The sequence below is a fragment of the Pan paniscus genome, chromosome 14, assembly GCF_029289425.2.
Source record: "Pan paniscus chromosome 14, NHGRI_mPanPan1-v2.0_pri, whole genome shotgun sequence".
NCBI classification, from domain to species: domain Eukaryota; kingdom Metazoa; phylum Chordata; class Mammalia; order Primates; family Hominidae; genus Pan; species Pan paniscus.
Window position 1 is genome coordinate 31,796,792 of NC_073263.2, and position 16,673 is coordinate 31,813,464.

Sequence of the window (16,673 nt, forward strand, 5' to 3'; positions counted from 1 at the left end):
TAACTGCAAGGAAGACTGGGAAGTATAGATTCAGTGTGTGGCTGGAAAGAAAAAGAAACCTTTTCCTTTTCTCAGAGGACACTGTTGTGATGGTGGAGTCTGAGGTCCTACTAGTACAGTTCTAGCCTTCAGGTTCATTGTGATTTAAATGAGCATTTGCTCATTTGAATCACATTTATCATTTGCCAGGGTACCTAATCTCCACACATAAAATCACAAAATCATTTGCCAGGGTACCTAACTTCCACATATAAAATAGGTTAAGTAAACAAACCTTTATTTTGATAAACAAAATAAAGACATAAAAAGCTTTTTTGAAGCATCATTCATAGCATACGAACAGCCTACATGGGTTTAATCCTGTGTTTACTACCCTGAATGTGTCTGAAGTCAATTTTCCAGGACCCTCTGTTTTCTCTGCAGGAACATTTTCTTGTATAATCTATTTGTCCCTAGGGTCAAGTAGCCAAGCTGCAACTAAGAGCAATGACATTGAATTATCCCTTCTGGCCCACTTTCATGTAGCAGCCAAATGTGCTGCAGAGCCTCTGTGTCGTAGAGACAGCCTAAGTCTCTGTTTTCATTCAGTCCTCCTACCCTTGTAGTCTGCTTTTCTCCCTACAGAGAGGCACAGCAAGTATATAATTTAATGACCTAGAATTCAGTCATGAGCTTTATCTTACATTTTCATTCCCATCTGATCAAATGGTTTTCTGATTACTGAGATTACCTTTGTATAATTGGAAAAACAAATATTCAGGCAAAAGTTTAAATTATGGCTGCCTTCTTCACAGTATCTACACTTCAATATCTGCATATCAATAAAGCAAAGACTTTGGCACAGGCCTTAGTTGTGTTTTGAGTTGAATAGATCCACTAACAGCTTTCCTCTCTTCTGAAATTTCCTCTACTCTAACAAACTTACAAAAAAAGGAGAGTATTCTATGTAAAAAAAGTAGTACAGAAGAATAATATGTGAAAATAGCAGAGTAATAAATAAGAATACATTTGTGAACCTATGTTATGTTTCAGACACTATACTAGGCACTTTGTAAGTTGTTTAATTTTCACAACTGTATGAGACAAGTTAAAGATAAGGAAACAGGCTCATGGAGAACAAATTCCTTTCCCAGAGTTAGAAAGCCTCTAATTCAATACCAGGACCATCTTGTTCCAAAGCCTTTTTCTACTACACTATACCTCCCTAAGATTTATTCAGAATTTGTTTTTATTTTAAAATGAGGTGGGTGCAGTGGCACACTCCTGTAATCCCGGCAACTCAGTAGGCTGAGGCAGGAGGATTCCTTGGGCCCAGGAGTTCAAGACCAGCCTGGGCAACAAAGAAAGACCCTGTTTCCAAAAAAAAAAAAAAAAAAAAAGCTTGATGTGGTGGCTCATGCTTGTAATCCGAGCACTTTAGGAAGGCAGAGCAGGCAGATCACTTGAGCCCAGGAGTTCAAGACCAGCCTTGGCAACATAGTGAGACCCCATCTCTACAAAAAACACAAAAAACTATCCAGGCATGGTGGCACATGCCTGTAGTCCCAGCTACTTGGGAGACTGAGGTGGGAGGATCACTTGAGCCCAGGAGGTAGAGGCTGCAGTGAGCCGTGATCATGCCACTGCACTCCAGCCTGGGCAGCAGAGTGAGACCCTGTCTCAAAAAGAGAAAAAAAAAAATGGTTGACTTGTAAATAAGTACCACTACAAGGTAGCCCTGTGCCGTTAGCCTGTTTTAAACTTAGAGGTAACTTTGATGCCCCAGAGCATGTAGAGTAGAGACTGACCTATTCTGTGGCTCTTGTTACCCTAGGCTTCCATCTGGAGCACCAGTTGAGTGAAGTTGCGTTGCAGACAGCCCTCGCAAGCTCTTCAAGGCACTATGCTGGTCGGTCCTTCCAGATATTCCGGGCCCTCAAGCAACCTCTGTCAGCACATGCCTTATCTGACCTTCTCTCAAGATTGGTGGAGGTGATAGGAGAACATGGAGATGAGATTCAGGTATGGAAGGGAAGACCACTGAGCTCGTGAAGGATGAGCTCTCTCATCTCAATAAGGTGTAAACTATTTTTGAGCCTTTCTTCTGTCAACAATTATTCCAGCCATCTGGACATGTACAATATATTTTTTCAATTTTAGAGGTTGACTTTTATATTTACAAAAATTATTCCAAGGAGCCTTGTTCTAGAAATTCAGTGGATATTATCTCTTTTACATAAGCCAACAACTGGAAATCCTCTGGTGGCTTCTTCTTTGTTGTTTTTGTGGTTGGTTTTATTTGGCAGGTGGCCAGGGGATTATTTTGTATAGTTTGGGGTTTCTGGCTGCCAACCTAGGCTGCAGTTATACAGTCTCCCTACCCAGAGCAGGGACCTCCACTGTATCTGTCCAAAGCACTACCTCTCTCTCTATGGTTAGTCTCCAGTAGACTGAGAAGAGCTGAAGAAGGAATGGAGAGTGACTGCCACAAGGAGGCCCTCAAGATAGAGCCCAGAGATTGGGAAGCTGAACAGGTTGAGAGCTGCTGGCATTACAAGCTCTCTGGCTCCGGCCAAGTCCTTCTTTCCCTTCAGAAATGTTCCTGGCTGGGCAGTGGCTCAAGCCTATAATCCCAGCACTTTGGGAGGCCATGGCGGGCAGATCACTTGAGGCCAGGAGTTCAAGATCAGGCTGGCCAACATGGTGAAACCCCTTCTCCACTAAAAATACAAAAATTAGCTAGGCGTGGTAGCACACGCCTATAATCCGAGCTACTCAGGAGGCTGAGGCAGGAGAATCACTTGAACCCAGGAGGCAGAGGTTGCAGTAACCCAAATCGTGCCATTGTACTCAAGCCTGGGCAACGGAAGTGAGACTCCATCTCAGAAAAAAAGAAATGTTCCTGCATCTGAGGAAGCCTGCACACCTACAGACACTACCTGCTTCCTTCTTTCAGCCATCAGAGGTGCTGTTTAAAACACCACGGAGGCAGCTCTTCCTGTACCTCTCCTCTTGATCTGTGGCTTTCAGACATTGCCACTCTGTATTTCAAATGCCCACCCTCCCCTCAGCAGAGGGTCATGCTTGCCCCCTCGCTGTTGAATTTCAAATGAAAGTGATCTGTTGAGGCTCTTAGACATAGGAAAATAAATTTGTATGATTATCTGCTAACTCCTAAGCCATCTGAATTTCCTAAGTGGCCCTTAAAGCTTATTTTAGACTTCATAAATTAAAGCAGCAATAACATTATTGGAATACAGTTTACATTAATTAAATTTATCTTAGGAAATTAACAATGGTTACAAGCAATACAAAATGCTATCTTTGCATGTTTGGCAGGGTTATGTAATGGAAGCGCTCCTAACCTTGGAGGCGGCTGTGGATAACTTGTCTGACTGCTTGAAGAACAGTGACCTCCTAACTGTATTGTCCCGGTGAGAATCAGCTTAATGATACTTTGACATCAAGTATACTGCACAGGAGTATTTGGGAGATGCTGGACTTTGGGAAAAGTACAAAGAAAAAATCTAGTTTTTGAAGTATATTTATGACCTGAAAAAGTATGTGTAATACTTTCTTAAGTTAAAAAAGAAGTCATAATACACACAAACACACACACACACACGCATTATATAAGTATTTTAAAACATCAGGAAGATAGATACTAAGTGTTATCTCTGAATGATAAAATATTAATAATTTTTCATTTCTTTTTTTGTCTGAGTATTTTTCCAAATTTTATGTAATAATTATCCTATTTATTACATTGGTAAAGAGAAGCAAAAGCTAAATATTATTTTTAAATGAATATATACAAAGCTTCTGAACTGTTGCCATAAAAACAGTTGGAATAAATGTTGACTTCATTCAAAGAAATTCCTACCTCAGTATCTTTTTTTTTGCTCCTACCAATGTTTAATAATTCATTTCAAATTATTCACGACTCTATATTCTGTTTGTGTTATTGAGCTCATCTTGCTTGAAATTGAGTCGGTAATGTTATCTTGTATCCGATTGGGCCTTGTTTTATTTTTAAGTTGAGCATTTTTTATGGATAATTTTGGTATGATTACAAACATCACACATATTTATCTATATTAACATAAAGATTTATCTAAATCAGTAAAAATATAGCAAGAATGTTGACCAAGAGTTTTACCTTTTCAGCATAGACTTAGAAATAATTTTTCTTAAATTTTGGTAAGTACCAAAAATTTCCTTTGACATGAACATTTACCAGCTTCTTTCTGGATAGCATAATTCCCATTTCTGTTCTCCTTATCAGTCAGTTAACAGAATATTGAAGCTTATACCTATCAGGTACATTTTATGTCATAATTACTCCTACCCAAATTCAAGCAAAACATAAATGAAATATCAGTAAACTTTAAGGCCAATTATTGATTCCTCTACATTTTCAATAAGTAGCAGTCAGTATTGGGCTTTTTGTTTTGTTGATGAGAGTTTCTCTTGTTTTGTTTTTTATAGCTTTAAAGATAAGGAAAAATAAATGAATAGAAAGTGGCATTTCTAAAGAATGATTTCCCTCCTGCAGTGTTTCTCAGTGGACTTGAAAGGACTGGCTTTTGGTGACACATGTTGGCATCCTATTAAACTTATTTATTTTTATACCCAGCTCTTCCTCACCAGATTTAAGCTCCAGCAGTAAACTAACAGCAAGCAGAAAGAGCACAGGACAACTAAACGTGAACCCGGGAACCACCAGCGGCAACACCGCAACTGCCGAACGGAGCCGGCATCAACGAAGCTTCTCTGTGCCCAAGAAGTTTGGTGTCATCGACCGATCCTCTGACCCACCTCGAAGTGCCACACTGGACAGAATTCAGGCTTGTACCCAACAAGGCCTCTCCTCAAAAACCAGAAGCTCATCCTCCTTGAAGGACAGTCTCACGGACCCATCCCACATAAACCATCCCACCAACCTGCTGGCCACCATATTCTGGGTCACAGTGGCCTTGATGGAGTCTGATTTTGAGTTTGAATACTTAATGGCCTTAAGGCTGTTGAGCAGACTACTGGCACATATGCCACTCGATAAGGCTGAGAACCGAGAAAAGCTTGAGAAACTCCAGGCACAGCTCAAGTGGGCCGACTTCTCCGGGCTGCAGCAGCTGCTGCTGAAAGGATTCACATCCCTCACCACCACAGACCTGACCCTGCAGCTCTTCAGTCTGCTGACACCAGTGTCCAAAATATCCATGGTGGATGCATCCCACGCTATTGGTAAAGCCAGCCTCGTTCACCCTGTCTCAATTCTGATAGTGACTGTGTTCATCATTTGGTACAATAAGATAATATGAACTTACTGCTTTTAACAATTCTGCTTAAAAATGGTTCCTTGGGAGTAGTTTATTTTTTCTCATAAAATTCTATATAATGTAAATCTCAATGATCTATATTATAGAAAATATTTTTAAGGCAGTAGCATAAAAGGGGCCAAAATTATTTTTAAGATATTAGCGATTTCTTTTTAGCTTTCCAGATCAAACTGCAGGTGCTGTTAGTTTATTCCATTGCTCTTGTACAGAAAAAAAAAATTTTTTTTCTTAACTCCTAAATCTTTTATTTTTTTCTTTGCTTTTCTGCTTTTTATTCTCCTTGGAAATTCTCTTGGTTTCCTCTTGTTTTGAATTAACCCAAATCAACAAACCAGATTTTTCATTTATGTCTTTTTGCTTTGTTTTGTTTTGTTTTTGTTTTTTGAGACAGAGTCTTGCTCTGTCGCCAGGCTGGAGTTCAGTGGCGTGATCTCGGCTCACTGCAACCTCTCCTCCCAGGTTCAAGCAATTCTCCTGCCTCAGCCTCCGGAGTAGCTGGGATTACAGGTGTACGCCACCACGCCCAGCTAAGTTTTGTATTTTTAGTAGAGACGGGGTTTCACCATGTCGGCCAGGATGGTCTCGATATCTTGACCTTGTGATCCACCCGCCTCAGACTCCAAAAGTCCTTGGATTACAGGCGTGAGCCACCGCTCCCGGCCAACAAACCAGATTTTTAATGCCATGGCATGTGACCCGGAATTCATTTCATGAAGCTATCGCTTAACAGAGAGGGACTAAGCCATTCCTTATTTTAAAGAGTCTTTTCAATTACATGACTAAGACTTAAATTGGTTGGCCTATGTCCTCTCACACCAGTTTTTCTTAAAATATGTTTTTTTGATAAAAATTTCAAACTAGTACTCAGTTTGGCTCAGTTCAATCTGTGCCAAAAACATCTGGGCCAGCCATCCTTATTCACAATAGTCCAGTGCAAGATAATCACTGCATCTTAAAATCGCAGATCTACTGTACTGTCTTCTTTGTAACTGGTGCAATTGTGGTTGTGCATTTTTCATAGATTTTGTGTTAGATCATGTTTAAGCTGATTCAAAAAACTGCTTTTGCATCACCTCAGTATAAAAATCTGTAACATGCCTTCCCACTGTTAACAGCTAAAATATACCATATTCAGCTATCTCCATTGTATCTTCTCTAATCCAGGGTTTCCACTGAATGTCTTGTGTCTCCTGCCCCAGCTGATTCAGCATTTTGAAAATCCCAATCAGTTCTGTAAGGATATAGCCGAAAGGATTGCTCAGGTATGAGTTACAGTTCCACACTCAGGCAGATCCATAGAGGCCTTCAGGACGCCCTAGTGTCAGGCAAATTACAAGGCCCAGAGAAGGCAGTGATTTTCTCAAAAACTGGAAATAATAACTAATATCACAGTAATGGAAATATAGGGGTGGCTGATGCAAATTGTCTTGCTTGCTTTCATTCTTGAGAATGCAGGTGGGAAGAATTTGTGAAAATTATATTAGCCAAGCTAAGTATTTCCTGTAATTACCAAAAAGTGTATCAATCTACTTTCCAGATGGCCAGAGCTTATAGTAAAATTGCTAACATTTCTTCCTATTCATTGGGCTATTTTATTCCTAATTGATTTTTTTTATTTTAAAAGGTTTGTTTAGAAGAGAAGAACCCCAAACTTTCAAATCTTGCACATGTCATGACTCTTTATAAAACACACAGCTACACGAGGGACTGCGCCACATGGGTCAATGTGGTCTGTCGATACCTTCATGAAGCATATGCTGACATTACCTTGAATATGGTTACCTACCTGGCAGAGGTAAGCTTTTTTTTTTTGTTTTTTGAGACAGGGTCTCATTATGTTGCCCAGGCTGATCTCAACTCTTGGGCTCAAGCAGTCCTCCTGCCTTCGCCTCCCAGAGTGCTAGGATTACAGGCGTGGGCCACCATTCCCTGCCAGAGGTAAGCTTTGAAATGAAGGATAAAATCTATTATAGCTTCCAAGGGTAAATTATTTGCATAAAATTGATAATACACTCAGTATACTCTTAACTTCCATATAGTGTGTGCCTATTAAATATTATAATACATGCTAATGGAATCATTTTAAACTCTCACAACAGCACAGTGATGTAGATAATATCATACAGATCTGAGGCTCAGCCAGGTTAAATAATTTTTCACAAGTTTAAAGCAGCAGAGTCAGCCTTTAAACCTAGATATAGCTGCCTCCAAAGCTTAAACTCCGTCTGTTTATTATGGTAACACCTGTCAGTACACGGCAGAGATCAGAAATTTTTATCCTAATTACTCTGGGTGTTCAAATCTTATTTAAGGAGTTACCTTGTGGCTTGATATGTTTAATGGTTGTTTGATCTAATTATCAAAGCATACATTCTGAAATAAACTTTATTCTCGCCCTTTATGTTTGTTTTTAAAACTGGAATGGTACTTTGTCATCATACCAACGTGTTTCTAGTATATTCATTACAAACCCTACACTGACCTCTGTGTACGTTGATGCTAGAAATACATAGAATATTGTTGGGCAAGAGATGAAATGTATTCCGTTTAGCATCTTCAGTCTCCAACAAGTTTATTACACAAGGTCATGAAATCTATAAGGCAAATGACTGGTAATCGCTACCTTGTTTTAGCATTTTCAGTGTTGCTTTTTCTTTTGTGATACGCATTCATAGCTATCACTAGCACCTTTCAGAAGAGATGAGGACAATCTATTCTAGTTTTTCTTTTATTTATATCATCAATCCAGATGCCAGATAGGTTAAAAATCAGCCATTTTCTCAAAGGCTCCACAAGCCTGAAAGCATCTACCTAGCAGAGGAGAGATGCCCCATCCATCAACATTTATAGTTGATCGTGCAGGATTTTCACTTGCAATACAGATCAGTAATGTGTGACCTGTGTTCAGACTGTCAGCAGCCCAGGATTCACTTGCTATTTCCACATCCACATCTCTGACATTTTAAGGAACCTCTCATAAGTACCACCTTGCTGGTTTTAATAGTCATCTGGTCATACCTGTCCCTGCAAGAGTTAACTAAGCAAGCACACACACACCTCAGCACAGAAGTAGTACTGAGAGAACTGATTTGTTCTGCTTGCAAAGGCAGACCTTGCCTCCTTTAACATAAGGTGAAGTGTAGATAGCAAGGAGGTAACATTTGTCTGGCTCAGTAACCATAAGAAGTTTCAAAAATGCAAATTGTACGTAGCATATATATACAAGGGAATATTATTCAGGAAGAAATTCTGATGTGTGCTTCCACGTGGGTGAACCTTGAAGACATTATGCTAAGTGAAATAGGCCAGAGGACAAAAGGACAAATATGACAAGATTCTGCTTATATGAGGTACAGAGATTAAGCACATTTATAGAGAAAATGTAGAATAGTAGTTACCAGGAACTCAGGGCAGTTAGTAGTGGAGAATTATTATTTTGTGGGTACAGAATTTCAGTTTGGGATGATTAACAAGTTCTGGAGGTAGATAGTGGTGATAGTTGCATAATAATGTGAATGTACTTGAGAAAACAGGTGGAAAGAATTTGTGAAGATTTTATTAGCCAAGCTAAGTACTTCTGTAACAACCAAAAAGTGTATCAGTGTACTCTGGCAGTCTGGAAAGTAGATTGATACACTTTTTAAAAAAATGGTTAAAAAGGTAAATTTTATGTTATGTGTTTTTTACTACCCATAAAAAAATTGGTTATCTAATTTGTTCTATTCAGCCCTTATCACAAAATTATCACCAAAAAATTTATTATGAACTTAACCAAGGTCCCACTGTATATAATATATATTAACTTCTGTTTCAATTACACATTCTTTCAGGTCTTGGCTATGCACATACATATAATTTTGTGTCACTGTGGTATTCCCTGGAACCTTCTTTGCTCACTTATTATTAACTGTGTGTGTATATTTCTATGTGTCGGGGTAGCGCACAGAGTGCTGTTTTAAATAACTCTGGAAGTCTATCAGGTTAAGGTAACACAGTTTGCTTAACCATCTCCCTTTTGTTGCTAATGTTCATAATTTTTTCCATTACAAATGGTCTTGTTATGTAGATCTTTATCAAATGATATTTGAAATTTGATCAAATAATAATAGATTTTATCAAAATCCTTTTATCACATAATATCAAATGGCTCTACATTTCCTGAAGTCGAATTATTCAGTCCTGTGGCATGGATTGTGGGTACGTTATTTAGTTCTTCAACATATTCGAGAAGTTGGTCTTCATAAAGATCCCCCCATTTGTAATACTATAAACAGTGTATAAATATTCTTGTTTTCCTGTATCCCCACTAAATTTTGTCATTCCATTTATTTTTTAATTTAATACTTTTTATTAATAATTTTGAACTATTTTATGTATTTTCTTTCTAGTAAAGATATTCATTTTTCCACATTATAGATTTACATAATTATTTACTCATGTTTTTTGTTTTGTTTTGTTTTGAGACAGAGTCTTGCTCTTGTCACCTAGGCTGGAGTGCAGCGACATGACGTTGGCTCACTGCAACTTCCACTTCCTGGGTTCACACAGTTCTCCTGCCTCACCCTCCCGAGTAGCTGGGATTACAGGCACCCACCACTACGCCCAGCTAATTTTTGTATTTTTAGTAGAGACTGGGTTTCACTATGTTGGTCAGGCTGGTCTTGAACTCGTGACCTCAGGTGATCCACCCACCTCAGCCTCCCAAAGTGCTGGGATTACAGGCGTGAGCCACCGCGCCCTGCTCTTTCCTCATGTTTTAACCACTCCGTAAATATTGTGTAATTTCAACATTTAGTTGGATCATCTCTATCAACTTTTTATCTTAAACAGTAAACTTTTATCATGATGTCTGTCACATATATGTTTTCCTTATTTTGCTTTCCTTTTGGTCAATATCATTGATTTTTTATGATTATAAAAGCAGTATATATTCATAACAAAATTTGGAAGATGCAGGAAAGTTTTTAAAAAGAAAAGAAAAATTACCCAAAATTGTAGAGAAACAATACTAACATTTTAAAATTTATTTCCAATGTTATTTCTATATAACACACACATTCATGTCAATATTGGCATCATCTATTAAAAAGACAATTGTGTATCCTTCATTTCCCACTTAATATTATCTGATATCCTCCACTGCCTTTAAAAATGTCATTCTATTAACTGCATGACGTTTCATTATACAGTTTGCTGTTAACTTATATATCCATTTCCCTAGCGTTCAATACTTGAATTGCTTACAAAGCTTTCTTGTTTTGTGTATGTTTTTTGCCATTATAAATAATGCTATGGTAAAATCTTATACATAAATCTTAACGTCTATCTCTGGTTTGAGAAACTTTCCTAAAAGTATAATTACTGTGTCAAAAGATTATGGACCTCTTCATTGCTCTTGATCTTATTTGCCAAACTATCCAATTTACATTTCCACTGATATGTAAGAATACTCATTTCTTTATCTCCCCATCAATACTGAGTATTATCAATTTCTAATCTTTGCCAGTTTGATAACTGACAGATTTTATCTTTTGTTTGAATTTGTAATTTTTGATAATTGGTGTCTGATGCTTTCCTTTTAGGTGTTTTTTAATATTTCCTCATGTGACTTTTATACTTACGTATTTACACCTCCACACATGATATAGTCTATTTTGATAATATCTTCAGTTCTTCATAGTTAGGATTTTATTTCCCCTCCTAAGGAAATGTGCAATCAAGCCAGGCGTGGTAGCTCTTGCCTATAATCCCAGATACTTGCGAGCTGAGGCAGGAGGATCTCTTGAGGCCAGGAGTTCGAGACTAGCCTGGGCAACATAGCAAGACCCCATCTCCTAAAAAAATAAAATTTAAAAAGGAAATGTGCAATCCTAAATGTGTTGGAAAGCACGGGTCCTTCCATATGGAGATCTGGTGTGTGACTGACTCCAGCCGCACTTTGCCCCCACAGCTGCTGGAGAAGGGCCTCCCTAGTGTGCAGCAGCCCCTGCTCCAGGTGATCTACAGTCTTCTCAGCTACATGGACCTTTCTGTCGTTCCTGTCAAACAGTTCAATGTGGAAGTTCTGAAGACAATTGAAAAATATGTGCAAGTGAGTACTTGGATAACTTCACTAAGCAACCAGTCGTTCTAAAAAGATGGAGGCTTTTCCTGTAGCTTGGCTACAAAACCATCTGGGTGCCAGGCCACTCATTCATTCCTTGACATCCATGGCACAGCCAGGGCAGTTAAGAGTGGGAGTTGGCCACACCCTGAGTAGTATTCTGAAGAGAATGAGAGCACAAGACCCCGGCACACTCCGGTGCCTTTAAAAGGCACATTTCCGCCTCTTGGGGCCACAGGCTGAGTATTGAAAGCACACGCCTGACTTGGAGGGCAGAGGCAGAGTCTTGGTTTTTTTATCCCGTTTCAGAGAAGGAGAGGGGACAAGGAACTGTAGGAACTTTCACATGTGCCAGGTTCTAGGCCCGGTGTTTCAACATGTGAAGGATTATTCAAAGACTAAAACTGTCACTTTAGAGTTGAAGAGTGGTTAAGAAACTTGCAGAAATATACTTGAAAATACTGCAACAAACAAACAAAAAACATTTGTTTGAGGGGATAAATAAAACAAGATGACAAAATGTGAATAGTTGATGAATAGTACAAAGGGATTCATTAGACTAGTCTCTCGGTTTCTGTGTATATTTTAATATTTCCATAATAAACAGTCTTTATGTATATTTTTAAAACCAAGAGACTGGCTCCAAGATTTCAGTTAGTAAAGGCTGGAGCTGGTATTTGGATCCAAAGCCAGTGTCTTTGTTTTATTGTACCAGGCAGCCTCCCTGGCAGGATACTTGGACATCTCCAAACAGCTACAGATTGATTTTTTTTTTTCAAAACTGAGTCTCGCTCTGTCCAGGCTGGAGTGCAGTGGCACAATCTCGGCTCACTGCAACCTCCACCTCCTGGGTTCAAGCGATCCTTCTGCCTCAACCTCCCAAGTAGCTGGGACTACAGGCGTGTGCCACCACGCCCGGCTAATTTTTGTATTTTTAGTAGAGACAGGGTTTCACCATATTGGCCAGGCTGGTCTCGAACTCCTGACCTCGTGATCCACCGCCTTGGCCTCCCAAAGTGCTGGGATTACAGGCATGAGCCACCACGTCCAGCCCAGATTGATTCTTAAGAATCAATCTGAGAAGACCAGAAACACAATTTATTTTAATGAAAATAAAAATAAATATCAAGGCCAGGTGCAGTGGCTTATCCTGTAATCCCAGCACTTTGGGAGGCTGAGGCAAGAGGATCGCTTGAGGCCAGGAGTTCAAGACCAGCCTGGGCAACAAAGTGACATCCCATCTCTACAAAAATAAAAAAATTTTAAAAATCAGCAAGGTGTGGTGGTGCACACCTATAGTCCCAGCTACTTAGGAGGCTGGGGAGAGAGTTTCCCTTGAGCCCAGGAGGTTGAGGTTACAGTGAACTGTGATCACACCACTGCACTCCAACCCGGCCAACAGTGATAAATAGGAAGATAGGAATATAGATAGATGGAAAGATAGCTCAAACACACCAGGACGAGTTTCTAGAGCCTGGAAGTTAATCTAAAACACATGACCACAGACTAAAGCAGGGAGGCTCCAGGCCATGGGAGTAGTGCAGGGCCACCATGGGGTTAAGTAGAGAGCGCCTAGCTCAAGAGCATAGACATCCTTTTCTCTATATTATATTTGTCTATCTATTTCTTCTCTGGAATGTACTTTGTAACTTGTAGGATTCAAGGGCAAATGCTAGGTTCTCTTTGGAAGCTCATTGACGAAGATATACAGTATAAATTTTAGACATTCCTTTCCATCTTTACTTCACCAAATTACTTACAGAAATTATTTGATGCTGAAAGTGACTTCCAAGCATTTTTCAAGTGGCGTTGCTGCATAATACTTACACCACATAGGGTAGGCAGTCAGTTAACAGTTTCTCACTTCACTCACAGGAGACAGATGGTCAGTTGACACCTTTCTACGAATGTGTGCCCCATTTTGTTGTTTAATGAGGCTGTCCATTTTGTCTTAGGCTTGCGGGCGACGTCTGATACTTTTTATCTTAACTCAAATAGTAGCTTATTTCACATTTAAACCATGGCTTCCCTTGTGCAGAATTTAATAGATGTTTTATTTCATGTGCTTTGACTGCAAAGTCCAGGCAAAAAATAATAATAACAACTTTCATCAAATTTGTTTATCTATGTTTCTAATATTTTTGTGGGAGCGGCACACAGTCTGATTGGAGGTTGTCAGAGAAACAAAGATGGTAAAACTGAGTCTTAAATGAAGAGTAGGAATTTGACATGCCAATAAGGAGAGGAAAGGTATTCAAGGATGAGGGCATAGCATGAGTAAAGGCACAGAGGCTGAGAGGGCTTGCCAAGTTTGGGGAACTCCAGCAGCAGCCTGGGGGAGATGACCCTTGCAGGCCATGCTCAAAGAGTGTGGACTCCACCCTGTCCACCAGAGGGAGTCTGTGAAGGAGTTTAGTCAGGGAAGTGGCTTGGTCTGAAGAGTTCTAGGAAGATCACTCTAGCTGGATCTGATGCACTTAAGGGCTGCAAGCCAGGACACCAGTAAGGGGCCATTGAGATAGTCCAGGCAAGGCCCAAGAGGGTGCCGCTGAGCCAGTGCCAGCAGGAATGCCGTGGAGGGAACAGATTACCAGGAGGGAGGGAAAGAAAGGGTTAAGAAGGGCTTCCAGATTCCTGAGTTAAGTAATGAGGAAGACAAGAAGTGAGAAGAAAAGAGGGCTGAAGACAGAGATCAAGGTACCCAGGAAGCAAATGGAGCAGGAGGAGCCAGAGAACTAGAAGGAGGACCAAGAAGACTGGAAACCGGAGGTGGGGAGAACTTTAAGAAAGAGTGAATTGAACAGTCAGTGTCATAAAATGCATTGGGAGCTTTTTTTTTTTCCCTCAAATTAAGGAGGTGCCTCATTACCATAATGGTACCTCATTAATAAGAATTTAATTTAGCTGAAATGGACAAAATTGGTCTTTTTTTATTTGTTTGTCTCCTAAACATAGCTCCTTTTATATATACATTGTCTTTTTATGTCATTTGCCTTTTACTTCTCATGGAACCTCCTGCACTGTTTTAAGTCAGTGAATTCTGACTGGTCACTAGCTTCTCACTGGTCATTCTGACATACATTAGCTTTAAAAAAATTAAATTATTTTTAACCCTTGAATGTTTTATTTCCCGCAGAGTGTTCACTGGAGAGAAGCTCTGAATATCTTGAAGCTGGTAGTTTCTCGGTCAGCTAGCCTTGTTTTACCTTCATACCAGCACAGTGACCTCTCAAAAATAGAAATACATCGAGTGTGGACTAGTGCTTCCAAGGAATTACCTGGGAAAACCCTGGACTTCCACTTCGATATTTCGGAGGTACTTAGCTATGTTAACTATTTCTGTGAACTTTAGCATGAATTTGTAGTAGCAAAGGTCAAAAGTAGTTGCCTGGAAAAAAGAAGACTTATTTGACAGTTATTTCAAATGAAGATTTCTAAGGGCTAAATTAGGTTTTGCTTTTTAAAGAACCCATTGAGTGTCATATTCACTGGGACTCTCAGTTGGCAGCTTTTAAAAATAGAAACTAGCCTCAGTTATGTAAAAAATGATTTTAAAAAGAGGTATTTAAAAATGGAACGATCATAAGCATTTTAAACCATGACCTTCACTCGTTCTTTATCTGACAATGGTCATGTCTTTATATCCACAATGTTTCTCCCTGAATGACAGCCAGTTCAGCAGATGACCGAAATTTACAGGAATATAGACTCCACTTTTATAGTTGCTTCCCCAGTCCACACTATTTTTTAAACAAGTAAAACTAAATTCTTGCCTTGAAGCGGGGAGGGTAGAGAGAGGGAGGAGCAAGAGACTAGGGACCCAAGCTAAGGAGTCAGGAAGAAAAGAAAGGACAGGAAGTAGTCATGTTTACCTGGTAGTCCATTAACAAATATATGGGAGGCTTATATTGAAGGCTAAGGTATAAAATAACTTTGCTTTCACATCTCTTACCTCATGACTCATGAACCCCCAAAGCAGAAACTGTACTCTGTTCCTGTTTATAACCAGGGCCCAGTACAACATCTGGTGCATAGTAGATCACTAGTAAATATTTCCAAAACTCTGCTGAATGAATAAATTCACTAAGAAATAAACCTGGTGTCAAATACTGTATGTTCTCACTCATAAGTAGGAGTTGAACAATGAGAATACATGGACACAGGGAGGGGAACATCACACACCGAGGCCTATCAGAGGGTGGGGAACAAGGGGAGGGATAGCATTAGGAGAAATACCTAATGTAGATGACAGGTTGATGGGTGCAGCAGACCACCATGGCACATGTGTAACAAACCTGCACATTCTGCACATGTACCCCAGAACTTAAAGTATATTAAAAAAAAAAGAAAAGAAATAAACCTGGTGTGCTTATATGGAACTTACTTGCACTATTATGTAGGTCATATCCAAGTTGTGTTTTTTATACAATGGTCCTCACTGACCTTTCATCATTTCAGTATTCAGGATGAGATACTATTTGCTACCATGTGACACCTGCATCTATATTTAATATGTAAATAATATTAAGGTTTCAATTTAATCTTGGTCCATTTTCACATTTTTTTTAACCTGGCTAGGGGGAAAAGCTATTTTTTCTCTGCAATTTGAGTTTGTTGTGTTCTAAAGAGGTACAAAAAAACATGCAGCTGGTTAGCGGCATGCCCCAGAGACCCAGAACTGCCCCAGAATGATGGGTCTCAGGAGCCAGGTGTAAAATTGACAGTTTCTGCCACTGCCGAGGTCAAGCCCATGAGCTGGTGTCTGCAGAGGAGGCCTGCTCGGAGCTTGAGTTTGCGAATTGCTGCCTATGCAGCCACCACACTCTGGAGCTCTCAGGAAGTGAAATTTCTCAAGTGCTGCCCAAGTACCTGGCCCTGACCTCAGTCATTTGAATAATTGAAAAGATAATAAATAAGTTAAATACATTTTTAAATAATTGAGAGTATATAAAGATTAATGATTCAAAGTTGGGAGAGGGAAAGGAATTTTGGTCTCTTGTTCTAACTATATGAAATTTTTTTCAAGTTTAAACAATCAAAAACTGACTATTTGGTTTCCTGCATGTTTTGCTTCCCTTTGTCAGTGGTTTCTAAAGCATATTAAAGAACAAGCGGTTGCATTTTTCTGCCGCTAAAGAGGGGAGGAAATGTTGAAGATGCAAAACGACTCATAATGTGTACTTGCATGTTGAGAAAATGAGCCCACTTGTAACACTGAACTTCTCTAATCTGATTTTTAATCAAATAAGCAA

General features: G+C 39.4%; 1 protein-coding gene across 4 annotated transcripts in view; it reads left to right on the plus strand.

Annotated features, from left to right (window-relative positions):
* The window catches only part of FRY (FRY microtubule binding protein), a 448,961-nt gene that overhangs the window by 385,354 nt on the left and 46,934 nt on the right, over positions 1 to 16,673 (plus strand). For all 4 annotated transcript variants that reach the window (XM_055096587.2, XM_055096586.2, XM_034936539.3 and 1 more), the window contains 7 exons: positions 1,814 to 2,001; positions 3,319 to 3,413; positions 4,616 to 5,223; positions 6,483 to 6,580; positions 6,943 to 7,113; positions 11,269 to 11,409; positions 14,558 to 14,737. In XM_055096587.2, the coding sequence (XP_054952562.1) occupies positions 1,814 to 2,001; positions 3,319 to 3,413; positions 4,616 to 5,223; positions 6,483 to 6,580; positions 6,943 to 7,113; positions 11,269 to 11,409; positions 14,558 to 14,737 (1,481 nt within the window). The remainder of the gene's footprint in view (positions 1 to 1,813; positions 2,002 to 3,318; positions 3,414 to 4,615; positions 5,224 to 6,482; positions 6,581 to 6,942; positions 7,114 to 11,268; positions 11,410 to 14,557; positions 14,738 to 16,673) is intronic.